The sequence below is a fragment of the Podarcis vaucheri genome (genome assembly GCF_965113315.1).
Source record: "Podarcis vaucheri genome assembly, chromosome: 8".
NCBI classification, from domain to species: Eukaryota; Metazoa; Chordata; class Lepidosauria; order Squamata; family Lacertidae; genus Podarcis; species Podarcis vaucheri.
Window position 1 is genome coordinate 78,774,799 of NC_138766.1, and position 24,277 is coordinate 78,799,075.

General features: G+C 48.5%; 1 protein-coding gene across 1 annotated transcript in view; it reads left to right on the forward strand.

Annotated features, from left to right (window-relative positions):
• Positions 1-338: 338 nt before the first annotated feature.
• The window catches only part of COLEC10 (collectin subfamily member 10), a 33,834-nt gene continuing 9,895 nt past the window's right edge, over positions 339-24,277 (forward strand). The window contains exons 1-3 of the mRNA XM_082235906.1: positions 339-662; positions 10,049-10,120; positions 19,903-19,974. Coding sequence (XP_082092032.1) covers positions 524-662; positions 10,049-10,120; positions 19,903-19,974 — 283 coding nt within the window. The 5' untranslated portion in view covers positions 339-523. The remainder of the gene's footprint in view (positions 663-10,048; positions 10,121-19,902; positions 19,975-24,277) is intronic.

Here is a 24,277-nt window from a genome sequence, read left to right on the forward strand (position 1 = left end):
ATGGTAGAGACGGCCGTGTCAGCCTTAGAGTGCAAGGTGTGTTTACACATCCTGGAGTCCCATTATCTCCAACAGGGATTACTCTCCAGGCAGTGTCTTTAGAATGGCTGCCTTAATGCCTTTTCTATTATATTTCTCTGAGGAACATAAGAAATCAGCTCTCAGATTCCAGCAGGCAAATACAGAGGCCGGCTTGTGCATTCAAGACATCTCCTCTGGCCAGTGCACTTAATTATTTCACAGCCAAGAGATAAACTTTAATAAACAACTGTCACTGCTGCATAAATATATTGCACAGTGTATGCTAACACACACACACACACAGACACAGACACACACACACACACACACACACACACACCCCACACAGGGCCTCTTGATAGTCTTTCTCTATTTAGCTCTAATCAAGCGGGATCTTCAATTGAGCTTGCTTTCCAGAGTTATATGGGAAATCTTATTTTAGCAATTATTAAGGCTGGAACGAGGAAGGGCATTTCCTGTGGAGCTGAACGGCGCAAGCAGCATGAAGAACCAACTTTGGAAACACGAAACCTCCCTGTTGCTTTTTCTTGTCCTCCTAGCGCAGATTTTTGGTTTGGATGACGACAACCGGTCAGCGACGGAGATCTGTTCCACTCATACCATTCTACCAGGACCGAAAGGTGAGCCTTCTGTGTGCTAAACATCTTTGCTGTTGCTGAAGAGACACAGTAGTGTGTGCTTCAGGGGAAACCAACACACTGCTTATGATTCTCCCCCCAGCTCTTGTGTCACATAGGATTGGGGAAGGAAGGTTGCCAACTTTTTGGCTGCTTCTGCAACTGTGCCTTTAAGAGCAGAAGACCTTGCAGGCTTCTGCAGCTAATCATGGTGAGAGCTTATATTTTTTTTGCTGCACCAGATTTGGTGCCGCTGAAGGTCCAAGCTCAGGCATTTTGCTAGTCAGTTGGCAATCCTTCACAGAACAGGCGGGAAACTTAATTGCATTTTAATCTGATCAACAATGCCTGTTGTGGAAGAATAATTCAAATGTCAGTTGTACAATGCTTAATCAGTGTTTCATTATGTAAACCAGGGGTGGGAAGCAGTTGGCCCTCCAGTCTTGTTCTGTTTTCTCGCTTGACTACAACTCCCATCATCTCAGATTACTGGTCATGCTAGCTGGGGCTGATGGGAGTTGGAGTCCAGCAATATCTGGAGGGACAACAGTTCCCCATCCCTGATCTAATCATCTCGTTGGGGAAAAGTAAAGTACTGTAAATTATAATGGAGCAGAAGAAATATGTAGTGTTTGTTTGGGTTATAAAGGGTTAAGCACCTCCCTGCCCCCTGTAGTTGGAAATATTTTAACTTGAATTAACGCCAGGGCTATGCCCCTGGTTTGAGGAGCCCCTCAGTTTGTGGTGTGCTGCAAAATATGGGACTTTTGCTGCAAAACTGTTGGCACTGGTTTGGAGCGATTTGGACACGGATGGTGTTAACTACAAACCCTGTGTTTGATGTATCAATCACCCATTTTGTGGGGTGCTGTGAAACATGGGTTTTTTAACGCTGCAAAAGAACTACAAAACTTTGGCACAGGTTTGGAGGGGACCCGAAATTCTGGGGTCCGTAGTTAATTATCCTGCCAACCCAATTGGAGGAGAGAGACAACTATTCTTTTTCCCACATTGCCTCAGTTCCAGCAGTGTTCTATGATTATGATTTCGCTTCCACCGTATAAAAAAAGCTAGTGCAGCACAGTGGTGGCAGTAGCTGTTTGGTTAGCATATGAAACATTGAGGCTGGAAATCCCTGCCCAGTTACGCTGCTTGTTGGGGAACCCCATGAATCAGTCTGCCCCAGCTTGGACTACCTCACAAGGCAGTTGTGTAGATAAAAAAAATAAGAGGGCAAAGACATGTGCTCACTGTTGCCCCACAGGGCAGGGTTAGATCAAAGGGGTCGTTTTCAGTTGAACAAGAGGAGAAATTTCTGGATAGGAAGAGCAGTCCCAGAGATACACCAGCACAGCTTTGTTGTCTTGGCAAAGAAAGGACCATTCTGAGAATATGTCAGTATCAAAACCAAGCAGTGGGGCTTTATGCAGGATCCTAACTCTGTTCAGCTCAGTCACATGACCTGGCAAATAGGGTGTTTTTACAGCCAAACTCTATTTTAAAGACTTGTTTTCGTTCTGAGAGGCTTGGAACTGCGTAGCCAGCAGCAGTCTTGCTCCTGAATGGGGTTTGGATCTGGCACAACTTTATCCCGGCTTACTTGCTTAACACCAACTCCTCATGAGTAGGAGCGCTCCCTTAGTCTGTCTCACTGTGGTACACATGGAACCCTCGTACTTTTATTTATTTATTTGCTTATTATTTGTAAACCGCTTCGCATTTTAAAATCCGGTAAGTGTATACATAAATACAACGTAAACGCAACCGAACTCTTGTGAAGACCGAGATACAATACCAAAACTAGAATTTCCTTCCCATTTCCCGTAAGTGCTCCAGGATCCACGCTGCCCCAAGAGGAGCACAAGACCTCAGACGTTGAACAGCATCTTTCCCACCAGTTTCTGATTGTAAGCTCCTTGGGGCAGGGGACCTGCCTTTTGCTTACGTTTTTATTCTGCAAAGCACCCTGCAAGCTGCTAAACAAGGTGCACTTCCTCCTCAGTTCTGTGTGTTCACCCAGATGTTACGGTTGTGATAAAAGTCGTGGGCTAAAAATACACTGCAAGGATTACTCAGGGCAGGCCTGATAATCTCAGTGGCCCACGCTGGCTTTAAAAGTCAGTCCTTGATAAGAGCAAATAGCTCAGGCTGCTGTCCTAAGCACACTAACCTGGGAGTCAGCAGCACTGAATCAAATAGGACTCGCTTCTGAGAAGATATGGTTGGAATTAAAAAGTGCCTAATAAAAAGGACTGATGAAACCCCTTGCTTAATAGATATTCAAGGCTGCCCCCAGGTGGCCACGAGAGATACCTGTACTGCAGACCTTCATATCAACAGCCCTGTTTCAATATTAAATGTGCTACTCTCACTTCCTGCAGGCAAGACCAACCTTGGCCTCTGCAGCTTTTTTCCAGGCTCATACAATAATTGTGAAACGATTAAATTCTTTATCAAAGAAATAAAATGACTGAGACTCTAATAAGATGGGTTCTGCTGGTTTGATGTGTCTTTTGTACATTAGCCATAAAGGAAGCTCGGGTATTTAATGCAGGTATGCTGCAGAGGACACAGGTGGCGCTGTGGGTTAAACCACAAAGCCTAGGACATGCCGATCAGAAGGTTGGCGGTTCGAATCCCCGCAACGGGGTGAGCTCCCGTTGCTCAGTTCCTGCTCCTGCCAACCTAGCAGTTCGAAAGCACATCAAAGTGCAAGTAGATAAATAGGTACTGCTCCAGTGGGAAGGTAAACGGCGTTTCCGTGCGCTGCTCTGGTTCGCCAGAAGCGGCTTAGTCATGCTGGCCACATGACCCAGAAGCTGTACACCGGCTCCCTCTACCAATAATGCAAGATGAGCGCAGCAACCCCAGAGTCGGCCACGACTGGACCTAATGGTCAGGGGTCCCTTTACCTTTACCTTTGTGCTGCAGAGCACCTGAATAAAGTTTGCAGGCCACTGGTGGTCTGGTGACCTCCATTGTCTTGGCCTAATTCTCAGGAATGCTATGAGCAGGGAGAAATGGGTGAAGAATTGTACTTCATCCACTGAGAAGTACTTGGGAGATTATTAACACATTAAGGATTAAGCCAGAAGAGATCCAGGTCTCGTTTTTTTTCCACCTAAAAGCAGCTGCAGGAGAGTCAGTTAACCCTTTCATCCCATCTTGCTTCCCTGATCTCACTCACCCTCAACTCCAAACTGCAGTTAGCCTCACATACAAGATTCCTTCATATGAACATACCAAGCTGCCTTTTGATGCAGCTAGTTCAGTGTGCTCTCTGCTCTGCAAGGTAGCTGTTCCCCAAGGCCTCAGGTAAACAGCCTTGCTTCTCTCTTGTTTCTTATTATTTATTGCATTCATACCCCACCCTTTTCTCCAGGGTCTATTGTGGGCTGGTAAAAGGAGTTCATCAGTTGTTTTTAGAAGACACCGGAAGGCAGCCCTTCATAGGGAAGTTTTTAATGTTTGTTGTTTTATTCTGCTTTTATGTAAGTTGAAAGCCAGAGCCAACCGGCAACCCAGTCAGATGAGCGAAGTACAAGTAAAATAAAATTATCATCATCTAATGGAATAAACAATTGCCCATTGTGTGAAACAGGATGCTGGACAAGATGGGATTTTGGTCTCATCCGGAAAGGCTTTTCTTACATTCATACGGCATCCTCAAAAGACTATAATCAATTTATTTCACAAGCCAGAGCCCCCTTTTGACAAATGCATGGCATCACCCAAAGCACAATCTCTTCCTCCATTTTTAATGGTGCCTCATGACTCATCGCAGCGTTGTCTGTAACGAACCAGCACAGCAACACGCCTAGAACGTGTTGAAGGAGTGGTGTTGTTGTTTCAAGCACTATCCAAACTTCAACATGCTGCGTCCTCGTCGAACTCTCCTGAGGACGTAGGAGAGGTGCGACTCCGGAAACATTTTGAAGTAATTGCACGATGGGTTGACCGCGTCGAAAAGAAAAGGAATGGGTGACCTCAGCCAAGGTTGGCGGGATTGTTGCTGAGAACTTCAAAGGAATCTGAATTGGGTCCTATGTGTTCAGTAACTGGAATGGAAGGCAATTGGAAGGGGGAATAATGGGAGTTCACCCTGCAGCTGTGTGGTGTGTTTTGGAACGCTCCCCTTTCATTATTTTGACAAATGTCAATTATAAACTCCTTGACATCAGTCAAGCCCTGCTTCTTGTGGTCACCACTGCTGCTGCTGCTGACCATCTTCCAGACCTGATAGTGGCACTTGCACAGTTCTGCTTCTGGAAAAGGGTGAGCTCAGTCTGAAGAGGAGTTTTCCACGTTCCGAGCTCCCTGTTGGAAGTGCAGAAAGACCTCACCCCACATCCTCCAGGCTGGCCGGACTCTTGTTCCTGTGGTCTCTGTCATCACTCCCTTCTCTTCTGACCTATGTGTTCTCCGTGCTAAAAATGACGATTAAATAATATTTAATTAAAAATCCGAATTCTGTGCCAAATTCTGCAACGAGAAAATCCATGTTCTGTAACCTGTAGTGGAAGAGCATGTGGCTTGCACACACAAGGGCCCGGGTTCAATCTCTGGTATTGCTATGTGTCAGGGAACTGACATTGGAGCTAGAGGCGGAGGGGAGGCTCTCAAATGATGCTGGAGAAGGGCCCAGCAGGGAGAGAGGCAGCTCCGCAGATGGGGAAGCAAATCAGCACAACACCAGGGATATAGAGGGGCTGATGGGGGAATCGGCGAGAGGGCTCCAGGACTCTTCACCAGACACCAGCGGGGAGAGCACGGGTCCTCCGCTACCCACACCCACCCTGCGCAGAAGACTTCCACGCAGAGAGAGGAGGAGGAGACTGGGTGTCAAACAACTTTTATGCTGGAAAAGATTTAAGAAACGCCCACTGACGGATTCTGCTAGCGACTGAGGCAGCCACGAAGTGAAGGGCTGCCCAGACTGAAAGGTTTAGCAAGGCAACAAAGCCTGGAGTGGCGGCAACTTACGCACGAGCAACCCATACACATTACACTATGTAATAATAATAATAAATTATTTTTATTTTATTTTTATAAATATTTTTATTCAATTTTCAAGCATAAGAAAGAAAATCACCAACCATATACCAAACATATACAGTCCCTTCACCAAACAAATAACAAATAACAAAAAAAGAACATATACTTACACCAACATACAATACAAAAAAGAAAAAACATAACTATTTATAACTCTTTTTATATAACTAATTGGACTTCCTCACATCTCCCTTCCCTGCGTTCTCTGTAGTAAACTAAAAACAGCAATTTATTACCTTATTTCAAATCTTATTTTATACCTCTCAAGTATTATGTCTCTAGACTTCAAATAGATCTTATCCACTAGTTATAACTTAAATTTAAACATAATATTACTTTAAGTTTCAACCTTTTCTTACACATCACTTAGTTTCCCATATCTTTCAACTAAATTGCTGGAACCATATTTTTTCCAATCGTGCAGTTTCTTAACATTCATACAGTTTGTACTGTTTTTGTAAATAGTCCTTAAACTTTTTCCAGTCCTCTTCCATTGTTTCTTCTCCCAAATCACGGATTCTGCCAGTCATTTCGGCCAGCTCCATATAGTCCATCAGTTGCGTCTGCCATTCTCCCAGTGTGGGCAAATCTTGTGTCTTCCAATATTTTGCGATGAGTATTCTTGCTGCTGTAGTTGCATACATAAAAAAAGTTCTGTCCTTTTTTAACACTTTCTGGCCAACAATGCCCAAAAGGAAGGCCTCTGGTTTCTTAGTGAAGGTATACTTAAATACCTTTTTTAGCTCATTATAGATTGTTTCCCAGAAGGCCTTCACTCTTGGACAGGTCCACCAGAGGTGAAAGAATGTTCCTTCAGTCTCCTTACATTTCCAACATTTATCTTTTTAGCTCACAACTGCAAACAGCTAGAATCGCCAGCTCACACGAATTTTTAAAAAATATTTGTACCCCGCCCTTCCTGGTTCAAAAACCAGGGCGGCTAACAACAAATTTAAAACAATTGATGCAACAAAAAACAGCATAAAATACAGCATAAAATGTGAATAACAATAAATTCAGAATTCAAAAATCACTTTAGGGGGGAAATCCATCCAGTAAACATTAGATGATCACCAGGGCTAGCTGGCTAAATTAGTCCTATTTGGGCCAGTGTAGAATTCACCAGGGGAGAATTAGCTGTGGGATCCCAGAGCGGGTAATCTTCATAAAAAGGGGAGGGGGAGGGAAGGAAGGGGAATAAAAGATCAGGCTATGTTCAATTTGAAAGCCAGGCGGAATAGCTCTGTCTTACAGGCGCTGCGGAAGGAAGTTAAATCCTGCAGGGCCCTGGTCTCATGGGAGAGAGAATTCCACCAGGTTGGAGCCATCACTGAGAAGGCCCTGGCCCTGGTGGAGGATAATCTGACTTCCTTAGGGCCTGGGACCTCTAAACTATGATTATTCATGGACCTTAAGGTCCTCTGCGGGGCAGACCAGGAGAGGCGGTCCCGTAAATACGAGGGCCCTAAGCCACAAAGGGCTTTAAAGATCAAAACCAGCACCTAGAGCTGGGAATATTCCTCAGTCTGAAACCCTGGAGAGTCTCTGCCAGGCAGTGTAGTCAATACCAGGCCAGATCAACCAACGCTCTGATAAGACAGCTTCCTACTAATATTTTAATAACAGTCGTCTTGTAACAAGGATGCCTGTGAAATCAACTTTTTGAGTCAGGAAAAAACAAAATCAGCTTCAGAGCCAAGTACAGGTTATTCTCAACTCTTTGACTACCCTTCCACATGCCACCAGAATGGGACTTCCAGGCCACCTATGTTCTACAGATGATAGCTTGAGACCCTCTGGTGCAGATGCAAGGCATAGAAGTCCCACCCTCTCTGCACTTTATCTTCACAACAATCCTGTGAGGTCGGTAGGTTAGGCTGAGGCAGAAAGAGTGCAGGCCCAAAGTCACGCTGGTGACCTTTGTGGCTTCGGCCTGGGTCTCTCTCCAACTACAGAAGCCCCAAGAGCAGGTAATGAAGGCTAAGCTTTATTTTGGCTCAAGCACACACGCAAGTGCACAACACAAGAATGTGGCCTCTCTCCACAGCTGATCTGTGCAGCCTCTGTGCCTTGGGTTGACCAAAGGCATAAAGGCAACAGTACTCCCTCAATGTCGCTGTCCCTCCTGCCCCAGGAAATGGTATTCAGTAGCATAATGGTGTTGAGATGAGCGGGGTATGTGTATGTGCGCCTCTTGGCAGTGCAGTTGCCCTCAGAAACCATTGGGATAATTTATTTATTTAGTCTATTTATTTATTATTAATGTTGCAATACATATATGAGATCTTTACATAGTGATACATATACATTATATAAGTAAATTCACATTTGATTATGTACCAACACTTTATCCATTTCTTATTTCTTGCCCTGTGTCTTCCCTCCACCCGTGCATGACTTCTTTGTTATTATTTTGTAACTTTGTAATTTTGTATCTTAATAATTAAACATTCAATATTATATATCTGCTTAGCTTAACTTAACTTTGTGAAATCAGTCTATACATATCAATAAATTATTGTTGGAGCATCTTTTGGTCATGTATTCTTCTACACGTTTCCAGTCCTGTTTGAGATTTTGATTACATTGCGTTCTAATTGTTGCCGTCATTCTGGATAATTCAGTCATTTTAAAAAAAAACATGTTGCCAATCTTTCAATGTTGGTACTTCTTCTGATTTCCATTTTTTTGCAATCAATAACCTTGCCGCGGCTGTTGCATATAAAAAGATTCTCTTCATGTCTTTGGGGATGTCATTTGTTATAATTCCTAAAAGGAATGTTTCTGGCTTCTTACCAATTGTCGTTTTGAACATTTTTTTTCAGTTCCTCATGTATATTTCCCCAAATTTTTAAAATTTTATCACATCCCCACCAGACATGATATAAGGATCACCAATGGGATAATTTATTATACACCTGGAGAAATGGAGTTCTACTACTTTCCTGCTACCAATCTGCCAGCAAAGTGGGTGCAGGCAGTGGCAGACCTACATTTGGGGGGCCCTGAAGCTTGAACTGTCATGTTGACTAGATGACCCTCATGGTCCCTTCCAACTCCACAATTCTATGAGGACCCCTTCACAACCAGCAACGAGTTCTGGGTAACCACTGTTATCTTCTTCAATGGGGTTGTTCCACGACAGATCGCCACACCTTTACAACATCTGTGCGACCGACTCTCAAGCTTTGGGAATGTTGAAATATAAAGGTAAAGGGACCCCTGACCAGTTGTGGCCGACTCTGGGGTTGCGGCGCTCATCTCGCTTTATTGGCCGAGGGAGTACAACTTCCGGGTCATGTGGCCAGCATGACTAAGCCGCTTCTGGCAAACCAGAGCAGTGCACGGAAATGCCGTTTACTTTCCCGCTGGAGTGGTACCTATTTATCTACTTGCACTTTGACGTGCTTTCAAACTGCTAGGTTGGCAGGATCAGGGACCGAGCAATGGGAGCTCACCCCGTCGTGGAGATTCAAACCGCTGACCTTCTGATTGGCAACTCCTAGGCTCTGTGGTTTAACCCACAGCGCCACCCGCGTCCCTTTCTTGAAATATAGACAAAGACAAAAATTAATCTCTCGATTTAATGTGACTCAAACTGGGTCTAGTGTTGGCTTCTGTCAGTCTCAGAATACAACGGAGGACTGTGCCTTTGGGGGTGAGGTCAAGCTGTAGGCAGACTAAAGTCACTTATGGGCCCCCTCTGAGATCAGAGGCCCTGAAGCTTAAACTTTGTTAGGCTCATAACAAATCTACCCCTGGGTGGAGGATTTCAAGGAATAATTTTACACAGCTCTAGAAAAAGGAAATGGGTGAATTTTGGATCAACAAAAGACACCACGAGAGGGCAGCAAGAGTCAACTCTTGGTACACCTTCAAACTCTGTGTTGAGAGAATGTTCTTGGGAGAGGATAGTTTTCCACGCACAAAAAAATCAATTCAAGGTGGTCATAGTTTAGTCTTTTTTCTTTTGCTGACAATAACAACTTGGCTAACACACTGCCAGCAGTGTTGCCACCTCCTCTGTTTGCCCTGATCCTCTACCTTAAACCATCGCTGTGAACTTTCCCCACTTTTTAAGGGAAATTCCCTTATTCCGAATAGGATTCCTCTCAAGAAAAGGGAAAAGTTGACAGCTATGCCTTAAACAGTATGCTGGCGTGCAAGAATTAAGACAGCACTCTAAGGCGTCTGATTGTTTCCTTTGCAGCTATGCCTTTACCTGTATCACACCTGACATCAGGTGTGGGGCAGGTGAGCTGTATCATATGACTTGTATCATAGTGTCTGTTTTCTCCCTCTCTGCCCACTCACCCTGTGTGTTTGTTTTGAAGGAGATGAAGGCAAAAAGGGAGACCAAGGAGAAATGGGCAAGCACGGGAAACTCGGCCCCACCGGATCCAAAGGTAAAGGTGTACGTGGTTATTTGCTGTGCCCTGGAAATGTCTTTTGCCCCCTCCACCTTCCCATATTCATCCCGTCTTTGGAATGCTCTCGCAAGTGCTCAGTAATGCCTCTGGATTAATGGGAAAAAGCATAACCTCTCACCCTGCAATCATCATCTGAGGCCCTTTTCTGTGTGCATTAGGATGCAACTTCAGAACGGGACTTTTCAGCGGTGGCTACCTGCTTGTGGAATACTCTCCCCAAACCTGGCGCCATCGTTGCTGTCATTATGCACCAGCAAAAACATTTCTTTTACACCAGCCATTTGGCTTTTAATTCTCTGTGGCCTCCTTCAGCAGGTGAGATGCTCAAATTCAGCACCAAAAGCAAGCCCTGATGGTTGAGGAACAATCAAGCACACTTTAAGCCTCCCAGATGTTTCCCTTGCAGCCATGGCTGTCCCACATCTGATGTCAATTTGGTGTGGGGCAGGTGGGCAGGGTTTGTGGAGAACAGCCTCATTGGCCAAACTGAATGGGCCTACTGAGACTTGAGAGTAGCCTTCACCATCCTGGTGCCTTCCATTGGCATCGTGTGGGCAGGGCCACAGGGGTGGTTGCCCCGGGCACAAAATTCTTAGGGGTGCAAAATTTCAAAAGGAAAAAAGGAGAGGGAAAATAGTAGTTTAAAAAATAGCGCACCCTCCGCCTCACACAGTAAACCTCCCAATATTTGCGTGGATAGACTGAGGAATGGATTTGGGTGGCAGCCAGTTGCTAGGGCGCCCTCTGCAGGGCTTTAGAAAGAATATCTGCAAAAGGAAGCTGATTCTGGCTCTGTAGAGGAAGCTGTTGATCTCTGGGGGAGCAATATGTACTTGTCTTGCCCCGGACTCTGGCAATCCATGCTATACCACTAGGCCAACAACGTCTGAAGGACACCAGGATGAGGAAGCAGTTTGTTTAGAGGAAGCAGCTAGCCACATACTGGGATGCCCCACGGTGGATACAGAAAGGGAGCACCCATCAAATACATTGCGCATCAAGGTGTGGGGAGGAGGTGCCACAGTTTGAGCTATTAGGAAGTTGGATAAAATAGGGCAAAGGGTGACAAAAAAACATAAGGTGCTAAACAGGCCATTTATTGTACCAATGGGCCCCATGCCAGCTCCGTAGGTAAAATTTCGCGGCAAAATTGCTTCGTACTTCAGACAGCTAGTTGGGTGCAAATAATGGCCGTATAAATTCTGTCCACACATTTATAATGGCCTAAACGCTTCAGGTTTTTGATCAATAAGATTTTACGACCGAAATACGTTCAATACGCAGCTATAATAAAACACTCTCTGGTGCGACGCTGCTTCATATTGCAAAAATGGGATTTGACATGGGGGTGGGGGGGTGGGGAGATAGGCCGCCTGCCATACACATTTATTGGCTCTTAAAAGAACCTAAATTGCCACCTCTACAAAATCAGGGCTGCTCCATTTATTCACGTTGTCAGGGGTTCAGGAGCAGAGACGCAGGAAAGGGAGGAGACAGAGAGCGAGGGGGAGGAATCCGAAGGAAGGATCAGTGATGATGACGACCCGAGATCCCCGAGCCTTTCCAGTGAGTCAGAGGATTCCCAGAAAGGAGCCCCAGTGGTCAGAGCAAGGGGGGAACACAGGGGGACACCCCAGGAAGAAGGGGCCAGAGGGGAATCAGAGAGCAGCAGCTGGAAGTCGGGACCAACGTGCCCAGCTGGGAGCAGCGGGGAGAAAGGGAACCAGGCATCGGGTTCCGGAGGCTTGCAGCAGGAGGGAGGGCATGAGTCAGGAGTGGTCACGCCCACATCAGGGAGCGAGGAAACGGTCAAGAGGAAAGTAGAAGGTTGGGCGCGCGCGCCAAGTTCAAATGCAGCGGAAGCTGGCGCAGTAAGCAGCCCGGAGAGGGAGCCAGGTCCTAAAGCCCGCCGCAAGGAGGCAGAAGGCTCCGGGGGGTCTTCAGCCTCGGAAGAGTCGAGGAGGGAGGAGACCCAGGGGGGCAGAGGGACCCAGAGACGGAAAGAAAGACACAGGAGGTGGAGCAAGGCTAGGGTATTAAGTTGGTGTGCAAGAGGCGGAGACTCAGACGGGTCTTTGCCGGTCTAACGCAGAAGACGTAGGGCTGCACATTGCAGTTCGGAAATGGAACCTGTAACCCAATAAAGACTCTTATAACGTGAACGCTGGCTAGCGTGGTCCTATGTGAGCTGGGACGGAGTAGCAGCCCTGACAGTAAGACCCGTCTCCTCAAAGCTTCGGACACCTGAAACCTCGCAGCGGGAGCAGACGCAGCGAGGGGGGGAAGATTGGTGTCTGTGAGCAAGCTCACAAGAGTTAGCAAGATGACGGAAGAACAGAGAATTTCAGCGCTGCAAGAGGCAGTGACCCAGTTGAGCGCAGAGGTATTGGCTTCCAAGAAACGGGAAGAGGATGCTGCGGCCGCCTACAGAGACCTCCACGCCAGGTTTGAAGCGCTTGTTAAGCACGGGCAACCGGGACCCAGACCGGAGGGCGTGGGGTTAGCACGGAGAGCAGGCGGTCTTGTGCCTCACTTTGATGGGAATTTACAACAGTACCCCAATTTTCGAGCAGACGTAATGTGCGCACTGCAACTGCTGGCAAAAGACTTTAGAGATGAGGAAGAGAAGGTGGGGTTCATACTGTCCCATTTGCATGGGGATGCTAAAGCGTGGCTGCGCAATTTGTGGAGGGATAAAGATCCGGCGCTTCAGAGTGCAGATGCCTTTATCAAGGCGATGGATGCATGTTTTTTATCTACCATAGACGTGGATATTGCTCGAAGAGAGATACATGGACTGAAACAGGGGAGGGCGAGTGTACGGCAGTATCACGCCCGCTTTTTTGCACTGGTCAGTGCCTTGGAATGGGACAGAGATTCACCTCCAGTTCGAGATCTGTTCTGGGAAGGTCTGAGCAGTGCAGTTAAAGACGAAATTGCGAGGGGGGAGAGGCCCCGGAGCACGCAGGAGGTGGTCCAACGGGCGCTGACTGTGGGGGTGAGACTGGAGGAACGCCCATGGTGCAGAGACGAAGGACGTGGAGGGCGCGAAGCAGCGAGAAGTTTCTCCTTCGTTCCCAGGGAAGCAGCACGTGCGCAATCCACACCTCCGCCAGGGGGGGGGTGGAACCTATGGAGGTGGGAGGTGCCAGGGCTCAGTCAGCTACCAGAGCCCCAGCACCGGGAGCAGTCAAAACTAAGCCTCCTAGAGGGAACCGGAAGTGCTACATCTGCGAAAGCCCTCACCACCTGGCGAAAGAGTGTCCCCAGAGGAACTCCAAGCACACTGCAGCCTCCGCAACAGTGACTGCAGCTGAACAACACAGAGAACCACAGCAGGGAAACGACGAGGTCTGGCTGGAGACAGAGGCACTGGGGCCCAGCCAGACGTATCAGTGAAGCAGTCCCCAGAGATCTTGCAGCCCACAGACCCCCTCCCACCCAAACCAGTAGTGCAGCTCACCGCATCACTCCAGCTACCCAATGGCGTCACAGTGGACGTGCCACTTTCTGTAGACTCTGGAAGTAATGCAGACTTTATAGTGCAGGATTTTGTGGAGCAGCACGCTATACAGCTACTGCCTGCCACTCTGCCCCTGCAAGTCGTCACAGTGGATGGCAGAGAGTTGCTGGGGGGGCAGGTGGTGAAGCAGACACCGCCTATGGTGATGTGACTTGGTAACCACAGGGAAGTCATCAGTTTTAATGTCACCAGACTGTCGGACACACCCATTGTTTTGGGCATGAGTTGGCTGGACAGGCACAGTCCGACGCTGGCTTGGTACCAGCGACAGCTGATCTTCGGTTCTTCTTATTGTGCGGAACACTGCATCCTGCCCAGACAGGAGGGAGAGGAGGAGGAATCACAGCTGCAGTTGGGAACGTTGCAAGCGGTCCCCCACAAATACGCAGACTTTCTGGAGGTCTTTTGCGAGAAGGAGGCGGACAAGCTACCCCCTCACCGGCCGTATGACTGCAAGATTGACCTCCTACCAGGGGCGACGCTGCCGAAAGGGAAGCTGTATTCCATGTCTGAGGACGAACTACAGGAACTCAAACAGTTCATAGAGCACAATTTGGAGCGCGGTTTCATCCGGGAGTCCAAGGCAGTGGGGGGCAGTCCTGTTTTCTTCGTGAAGAAGAAAGACACGCCCCAAAAAAGACTTGTAGTTGATTACCGCATCTTGAACAAGATGACCAAGCCCTCTGATTTCCCCATGCCCAGGATTGACGACCTCCTAGCGACGGTGCGCAAGGGACGCGTGTTCACCAAGTTGGACCTGCGAGGGGCGTACAACCTCATCCGCATGCGGGAGGGCGATGAGTGGAAGACAGCCATGTTCACGCCTCTGGGCACTTACGAATACAGAGTTATGCCGTTTGGATTGCAAAATGGTTCCCACTGTTTTCAAGCTTTCATGCATCATGTGTTGGCAGGGCTCCTCTACAAGAAGTGTGTCTGCTTCCTGGATGACATCCTGATATTCTCTGAATCGCAGCAAGCACACGACCAAGACGTTCAGGAGGTGCTGAGTAGGCTGCAGCAGCATAGACTGTACGCCAAGCTGGAGAAGTGCCAGTTCGACACGACGGAGGTGGATTTCCTGGGATACAAGTTGTCGGACAAGGGGCTTGCCATGGACAGCGCCAAGGTTTGCGCAGTATTGGATTGGAAGAGCCCGCGCAACCGGAAGGAGGTCCAGGGGTTTGTGGGCTTTGCCAACTTCTATCGCAAATTTATCAAGGGGTTTGCGATGCAGACGGCGGCCATCACGGACACGCTCAGCTCCAAGAAAAAGAAGTTCATCTGGACGGAGCAGGCGGAGCAGTCCTTTCAAGCGCTCAAGCGTCTCTTCGCGTCGGAAGAGCAACTGCTGCACATCGACCCCAGCAGACCGATGCGGGTAGAGACGGACGCGTCCGATAGAGCCGTGGGAGCTGTCCTGCTGCAGCGAGACCCGCAGGGGGTCTGGAGGCCGGGAGCGTTCTACTCCAGAAAGCTCAGCAAGTCGGAGCAGAACTACACCATCTGGGACAGGGAGTTGCTGGCCATTCATGCAGCGTTCAAGGCGTGGCGGCATTTCCTGATTGGCGCCATGCACACAGTGCAAGTCTGCACGGACCACAAGAATCTGGAGCATTGGCGCACGGCGCAGTTCCTGAACCAGAGGCAGATACGTTGGGCAGAGTTCTTTGCGGACTTCGATTTTCGAATAGAGTACGTCCCAGGCGAAACCAACGTCATGGCGGATGCACTGTCCCGAAAACCGCAATACCTCGAAGAGGTGACGCCAGCGGCGGCCATGCACATCTTCGCGCCAACAGCGTGGGCGTGCGCTTCGGCTACAGTAGACCTGGATGCGGTGCGGCGTGCGTTGCAGGACGACTCATTCGCGCAAGCGAAGATGGCCGAGGTGCACAGGGGCACGGGAAAGAGCGACGAGTTCCAGATATGAGTCGGCTTGCTCCTACGTAAAGGGGCTATCTACGTGCCGGGAGACGAACTTCGTGCCAAGGTACTGCAACAGTTGCATGACGCACCCACGGCTGGACACTTTGGCACAGAAAAAACGGTGGAATTGGTCGCAAGAGATTTCTGGTGGCCCAGACTGAGAGGGGAGGTCGCGGACTACGTCGCGAGGTGCGACACCTGCCAGAGGGCCAAGACAGTGCACAAACCGCCGGCGGGACTGCTGGAACCGCTGCAAACGCCGTTTGAACCGTGGGAGAGGGTGGCCCTGGACTTTGTCACGGATCTACCCAGCTCCAGAGGCAAGACAGCTGTACTAGTGGTGGTGGACTTGTTCACCAAGATGGCACATTTCATTCCGTGTGCGAAGGTGGCCATGGCGGAACAAACCGCCAAACTGTTCATAGATCACGTGTTCAAAGTGCACGGTCTGCCACGGTCTATACTGTCCGACCGCGGGCGCCAGTTCATCTCGAATTTCTGGCAGAGGCTGATGGGTTTCCTGAACGTCAAGATCAACCTGGCATCAGCGAGACACCCGCAGACCAACGGGAAAGCGGAGAGAGTCAATGCCATCATGCAGCAGTACCTGAGATGCTATGCCAATCAACAGCCAGCGACGTGGGTGGATTACCTGCCGCTAGCCGAGTTCGCCTACAACAACACGAAGCACGTGTCCACAGGGGTGACGCCGTTCTTCGCCAACAACGGGAGACATCCCCGAACCTTCCCGGGACTGGAAAGAGTAGGGGAAGGGGAACCACAGACGGCGGACGCCTTCGCGTCAGAGTTGCAGGAGGTCCACGATCAACTCCGACGACAGCTGGAACTAGCTAAGCACGCATACAAAGTGCAAGCTGACAAGCACAGGCGGGTTGGTGAAGAGATCCGAGTGGGAGACTGGGTCTGGTTGGCAGCCCACGCAGTGCCGACCAGATCGTTAGCGAAGAAGAAGCTGGGGCACAGGCAACTCGGTCCCTACCAAGTCGAAGCACAGATCAACCCGGTGGCTTTCCGGCTGGCGCTTCCGGAGGGTTCCAGGATGCATCCAGTGTTCCACAGATCGGTGCTCACTCCCTACAGGGCACCTCACAGATTTCAGGAGCCAGGGACGGCACCGAGTCCGCTCCGGGAGGGGACAGAGCCGGAGGGGTTGCCACAGCAGGACCCCATCAACGAAGTCACGGAGATTTTGGACTCCAGATGGGGGGAAGAGGGAGTAGAATACCTCCTAGCCAGAGAGGGCACCCGGGCCAGTGCCAATAGCTGGGTGCAAGACTACGCTTTGGAGGAACCTCTGCTCAAGGACGAGTTTCATGCCCTTTTCCCACATAGACCCATGCCAGCCGGTTTCTTCGAAGACTGGCTTTTCACACCCACGCTATCGTCAAGCACGTTCCACGGGTTCGAATCAGACGGGGAGCCCGCACAGAGCACACGTTCCCCGGAAGGGCCACCCACGGGATCGGCATCGGACACCGCGTATTGGTGGGTCGATCAACCGGAGGAGCAGTGGCGCAGGAAGTGGCTGAGGATGCCAGAGCGAGCCGCGGACCCAAGAGAGACCGACGCAGAGACTGACAGGGACGTGTTCGGGGAGGAGCTTGGGTTCGAGCACGGCGGCACAGAAATGGAAGCGGAGCTGATCAGCGTCGACGAACACGAGGAGAGAGAACCGGAGGTCTTCAGTTGGCGGCCAACCACGGGGAGCGAACTGTATCCGGCATTCACTCCCATGACGATGGAGCACCCAGCACCCACACCTGAAAGCGGGGAGGGGGGAAGGGGGGGCTTCGAGGGGGGATGGATGTCAGGGGTTCAGGAGCAGAGACGCAGGAAAGGGAAGAAACAGAGAGCGAGGGGGAGGAATCCGAAGGAAGGATGAGTGATGATGACGACCCGAGATCCCCGAGTCAGAGGATTCCCAGAAAGGAGCCCCAGTGGTCAGAGCAAGGGGGGAACACAGGGGGACACCCCAGGAAGAAGGGGCCAGAGGGGAATCAGAGAGCAGCAGCTGGAAGTCGGGACCAACGTGCCCAGCTGAGAGCAGCGGGGAGAAAGGGGAACAGGCATCGGGTTCCGGAGGCTTTCAGCAGGAGGGAGGGCATGAGTCAGGAGTGGTCACGCCCACATCAGGGAGCGAGGAAACGGTCAAGAGGAAAGTAGAAGGTTGGGCGCGCGCGCCAAGTTCAAATGCAGCGGAAGCTGGCGCAGTAAGCAGCCCGGAGAGGGAGCCAGGTCCTAAAGCCCGCCGCAAGGAGGCAGAAGGCTCCGAGGGGTCTTCAGCCTCGGAAGAGTCGAGGAGGGAGGAGACCCGGGGGGCAGAGGGACCCAGAGACGGAAAGAAAGACGCAGGAGGTGGAGCAAGGCTAGGGTATTAAGTTGGTGTGCAAGAGGCGGAGACTCAGACGGGTCTTCGCCGGTCTAACGCAGAAGACGTAGGGCTGCACATTGCAGTTCGGAAATGGAACCTGTAACCCAATAAAGACTCTTATAACGTGAACGCTGGCTAGCGTGGTCCTATGTGAGCTGGGACGGAGTAGCAGCCCTGACACACGTGATTTGCAGCTTTAAGAGATGCTGAAGGAAGACGCTGGGACATTCCTCTCATGTGTTGTGAAATTGTTTGGAGCCAAACTAAGGCCCCGTCTGCACTATATGTTTAAAGCAGTACCATACTGCTCTTAAACAGTCTTGTCTCCCCCCCCAAGAATTCTGGGAACTGTAGTTTGTTAAAGGTGCTGAGAGTTGTGAGGAGACCCCTATCTCCCCCAGCCAGCCCCACGGAGCAATAGTTCCCAGAGTGATTTAGCAATCAACCCCTCCTCACAGGAAACCATGGGAATTATGAAGGGGGAGTAGAGATCTAACAGCTCCCAGCACCCTGAACAAACTACAGTTCCCAGGATTCTTGCAGGGGAGAAGCCATAACTGTTTAAAGTGGCATGATACTACTTTAAAATACAGTGGTACCTCGGGTTAAGAACTTAATTCGTTCCAGAGGTCCGTTCTTTACCTGAAACTGTTCTTAACCTGAGGCACCACTTTAGCTAATGGGGCCTCCCGCTGCCGCCGCATGATTTCTGTTCTCATCCTGAAGCAAAGTTCTTAACCCGAGGTACTATTTCTGGGTTAGCGGAGTCTGTAACCTGAAGCGTCTGTAACCTGAAGCGCCTGTAACCTGAGGTACCACTGGGGTCTATAGTACACATGGGGTCTAAAGTATATTTTAAAAAGAGATAGAGCTGCCATGGAGTGGGGCAACAACCCCTGCATTAAGGTCTCCCTTTCCCCCTCCATCCGTGAACAGAAACACAGCCATCCTTTGAAATTCACACTTATCCAGTTTTTGCAAAGGGTGGCGCAAGACTCTTTTAATCTCAGTGGGGTTTGCTTCCGAGGAGGCTTGAATAACAGCCTTCCTAACTTGGTGTCATCAAGATGCTTTTTGGACTACCAACGCCACCATCAGCCTTGGCCATTGGCAATGCTCCTTTTACACACACACACACACACACACACACACACACACACACAACCTGAGCATCATCATTATGGCAAGCACATTGCTGGTAATCAGTAAGCGCTGAGAATTACATTCCTAAAGGGGCTTGTGGATTAAGACTGTCACATTCTGGTTTCAGCATTGTCCTTTTTTTAAAAAAAAAGCTTTATGAAACAAAAACACAACAAAACCAAAAAAAAAGATGCCTCCAGGCTCCTCAACTGGGAACTTTTAGTTTGGCAAATAAGCTTTGAAATTTCATACTGTTTCTTCTGCAAGAGTGCTGCCGGCGGGTGCGTAGAGCCATCTGCTGCTAGTCGGCACAGAACCTCCAGTGCCGGTGAATCAAAGACAGTCCCTCTGTTGGATTGGGCTCTCAGAGCATATGGGAAACCTACTGTTCGGCTGGGAAACAAGGGAAAGCATGAATGTTCACAGCTTCAGCTCCACAGATGGCTACAGCGTCATGGCTGAAGCCTTGGCTTGCTGGAGGAAACTAAATGTCCCCACTTCTTAAAAAAACAACAACAGTGTTGTTGTTGTTGGCACCACCACCCCTTAAAGGGCCTCTGAGTGACAATCAGAAATGTAACAAGGGAAATCTTTCCCATCACTGCACTGGAGAAAGATTTGCCCTGATGAATTTCTGCCTGTCACACAGCTATTAACAAGAACAGAAGTCCTCTCGGAAGAAGGCGGTAGGGTCATCTAGTTACATAAGGTCATATGAAAATGGCGTGAGAATGAATAAAACGGGAACTTGTCGCTGTATTTCCTTCGCAGGAGACAAAGGAGCAGTTGGCGATATCGGCGACCAAGGGATTATGGGTAAAATTGGACCGATTGGCAGAAAGGGTAGGTTTGCCTTTAATACTTTTGGACTGTGTTGCGATGGCGCAGAGCAAAATGTGGAACATCTGCTATTTATGCTTCCCAAATTAAACAGATGGCTTTTATTGCCAAAGAAAAGAAGAAAAAAGAAAGTCATGAATTACATTAGGTCTTATGCCTTCAACCCATGACTGGCAGAGTAGAAGACCTGAGATTTACCAGGTTTTCGAAAATTCATCTTATATGAATTCATTTATTCATTTCTTTGGGATTTCTATGCAATGGTCAAGCACACAGTGACCATTCATGACACCAGTGATTGACAATAACACACACCCTTTGTGTGTTCAGACCCAGAAACCTCCCCCCTAAATAAATTCACACTTGACTCAAGATTTTGGTTTGGTTTTTGGCAGAATTTAGGCCACAACTTTATTGATTACAGAAAGTGACTGGTTGAAAAGGCTCTGGTTTGACTAGCTCCCTGCCATACAGATAGTGCTGACCCAGGGTTCCAGCATAGGTCAGCCAAGGGTGAACACCCGGATAAGCGGAAAGCCGGGCACAGAATAACTCTGCCACCCAAATGTCTCCCTGGACTCAGGCATGGGCACAACTCCCTCACAGGGGTTTACCAAACCATCGAGTCCCTGGATTCCTTTAACAGAATACCCTTCACATAGGGATGGCGAGAACATTCTCCCATCCCTATCACCTGAACCAGTGCCTATCCGCAACCTTACAAGTTGTGACAATTTGCTACTTAGCAGGTGAAACCCAAATGGCAACAGCCAATCAGCCAAGTGGGGGAAATTCCTGCTGTACCCCTGTCCCAACGACACACGACGGCATGGCAAGGTCAAGCACAACAAGCCCTAAAAGTAGGGTGAGGTGGGTGGGTGTTCCGAATGCATGCACTGAAAGAGGAAGGTCTGGGTCACGTGCATGGGCATAAATAGATCCCTTGAACCGTTTAGACTGCGTCCCATTGGCCAGATTGTACCCAGCTTCGAGGGACCTACCAATCGGGTGGTGTGGCTAACCAGTTGTACCCACCCACAACACAGGGTGTCGGTTGTCCAGGTCTTGCCACAATACTTGCCCTCTTTAAGGAAGGACCCAATTTGCTAGCTTCAGTGTGCTAATTTAATGCCTGTGGTCAGAGAGAAACTCTTGGTATCAGTTGAATCCTAAATTAATAGAAACAAACTAGCTAGCAATGCCCGTTCAGCACACTTAAACTGAAGTATTCCTCTGAAGTTCTTCTCTTGGAGAGTCTTAACTTTAGAGCCACCAGCGGCATGTCCCGAGAGAGGGAAATGTTCTTCTGCTGTTTTCTGAACTTTGTCATTTTCCATGTGTTCTGCTTCCTTTCCCTTATGGCATTGTTTTTCAACCGTTTTTGGGCAAAGGCACACTTGCTTCATGAAAAAAATCACGAGGCACACCACCACTGTGTGCGGAGAGGGAGATGTCAGAGCCCCACTGCTCTCTATGGGGAATCGGATGAGAGCGGACCGCCTGTCCGCTCTCATCCGATCCCATCCAATCTGATCCCCACCCAGGACAGATGGAAAATAGGGTGGACACAGTCCAGCGCCCGCCTAGTGGGCGAAAATGTGACATTTTTTTTAAAAAAAAATCTTTCGAATTTTTCAATTTTTCCCACGGCACACCAGGCAACATCTCGCGGCACACTAGTGTGCCGCGGAACAGTGGTTGAAAAACACTGCCTTATGGGATATTTCAGAGTCCCTATAGAGTCCTTAAGTGGGTTCTCTATAGGTAGGAGAAAATAACAGAGGCCAACCAGAGTATATTGAGAAGCAAAGTGACTAGTAAGCCTGATCTTTCTTCAAGGAACTGTTGCAACAGGGTTCCCACTCACCACAAGCAGGAGGGAGGAGAACCCTGAACAACTTTTGAAATTGTCCACCCTGTAGCCCAAGACCACCTCCCCCCAAAACATCATACATACATCACAGAAGGAGGCAGTCTACAGCAGAAATCCTGTCTGGCAGGATACCTGAAAATGGCCACTGATTGCATTACCTGGGCAGCCTGGCCATTCTTTTGTGATGGCTAATACTTTAGTCCCAGAATCCAGGTCACAGGCTCACCCTATTCAAACACAAATACGCCCTTAAAGACAGGATTTGCAAGCAAAAATACAATGGGAAGGCTTTCCCCATTTGCCTCCCTTATTGTAGAGGAATATTTGAGGTTAAATGAGTCAAAATGACTTCAGGATTGCTCCCCCATACTATTTCAGACACATGGTTCATATATTTAGATATGTGTGCATTTATGGATATTTATTCTGTGTCTGAGACCTTAAAATTTATTCTGCATCTGAGACATTAAAATTCTTATAACGCATACCAGATGTGCCTCCCTGCTTGCCCTTTACAGGCAAGAACTGAGCAGGAAGAGGAAGCAGTTTCTCATGCACTGTGAATTTGTGAGTGAATATTGACAGAAAGCTTTCACAGGCACCACAGGAGGTGCCACTGAGCTTCCTCATTCCACCAGGCACCACATTGACAATCCCCTTGTCAGAGGCAAACCAGACGTGGCCCTAAGCAGGTACAAAAAACCACATCTGTCTTTTTTAAAAATTAATAGTATGCACTAGGGTGGGGGGCAATTTCCTACAGAACACCTGTGCATCTGTGGTGCCATCCTCCTTGGGGGACGCCTTTAGGGGTACGCTTGGCACTTAAATCATCTTTCATGTCAACAGCACCAAGCGGAAAGCCTATTAGTTCGCCCAGGTATTCATAGGTTGTTAGTTTCAGGAATGAAGGATGCCTGTTTGTAGTTTGCAAGGATTTGTAGGGGTGCTGTTTTTTAAAAAATAAAAGAATTTCTGATTTTACCTACAGCTGTTTTTACCTGTTTTTGCACTTCACAGATTTCAGGTCTGTAATCATTTTAATGAGATTTATCTCATGGCATAACGCCATTGTACTCTGCCCTGACCCCTTCATGGATCACTGCCTTGCCGTGGCGAAGGGGCTTGAAGAACTCAGAGAAGCTATGAACTACGCCGAGCAGGGCACACAAGATGAACAGGTCATAGTGGAGAGTTTTGACCAAACGTGATCCACCTGGAGTAGGAATCGGCAAGCCACTCCAGTATCCCTGCCAAGAAAACTCCATGGACAAAGACAACAGGCATATAAAAGTTATGACACTGGAAGATGAGCCCCTCAGGTCGGAAGGTGTCCAACATGCTACTGGGGAAGAGCGGAGGACAAGTACAAGTAGATCCAGAGCTGATGAAGCGGCTGGGCCAAAGCCGAAAGGACGCTCAGTTGTGGATATGCATGGAAGCGAAAGGAAAGTCCAATGCTGTAAAGAAAAATATTGCATAGGAACATGGAATGTAAGAACCATGAACCTGGGTAAGTTGGATGTGGTCAAAAATGAGATGGCAAGAATAAATATTGACATCCTGGGCATCAGTGAGCTAAAATGGACGGGAATGGGCGAATTCAGTTCGGATGACTACCATATCTACTACTGTGGGCAAGAAACCTGTAAGAGAAATGGAGTGGCCCTCATAGTCAACAAAAGAGTGGCGAAAGCTGTACTGGGATGCAGTCTCAAAAATGATAGAATGATCTCGATACGAATCCAAGGCAGACCTTTTAACATCACAGTAATCCAAGTTTATGCACCAACTACTGGTGCTGAAGAAACTGAAATTGACCAGTTCTATGAAGACTTACAAAACCTTATCGAAGTGACACCAAAGAAGGATGTTCTGCTCATTATAGGGGATTGAAATGCTAAAGTAGGGAATCGAGAGATAAAAGGAACAACTGGCAAGTTTGGCCTTGGAGATCAAAACGAAGCAGGGCAAAGGCTAATAGAGTTCTGTCAAGAGAACAAGCTGGTCATCACAAACACGCTTTTCCAACAACACAAGAGACGACTCTACACATGGACATCCCCAGATGGGCAACATCGAAATCAGATTGATTATATTCTCTGCAGCCAAAGATGGAGAAGCTCTATACAGTCAGCAAAAACAAGACCTGGAGCTGACTGTGGCTCAGATCATCAGCTCCTTATAGCAAAATTCAAGCTTAAACTGAAGAAAGTAGGAAAAACCACTGGACAGGTAAGATACAATCTAAACCAAATACCTTATGAATACACAGTGGAAGTGAGGAACAGGTTTAAGGATTTAGATTTGCTGGACAGAGTGCCTGAAGAACTATGGATGGAGGCTCGCAACATTATACAGGAGGCAGCAACTAAAACCATCCCAATGAAAAAGAAATGCAAGAAAGCAAAGTGGCTGTCCAACGAGGCCTTA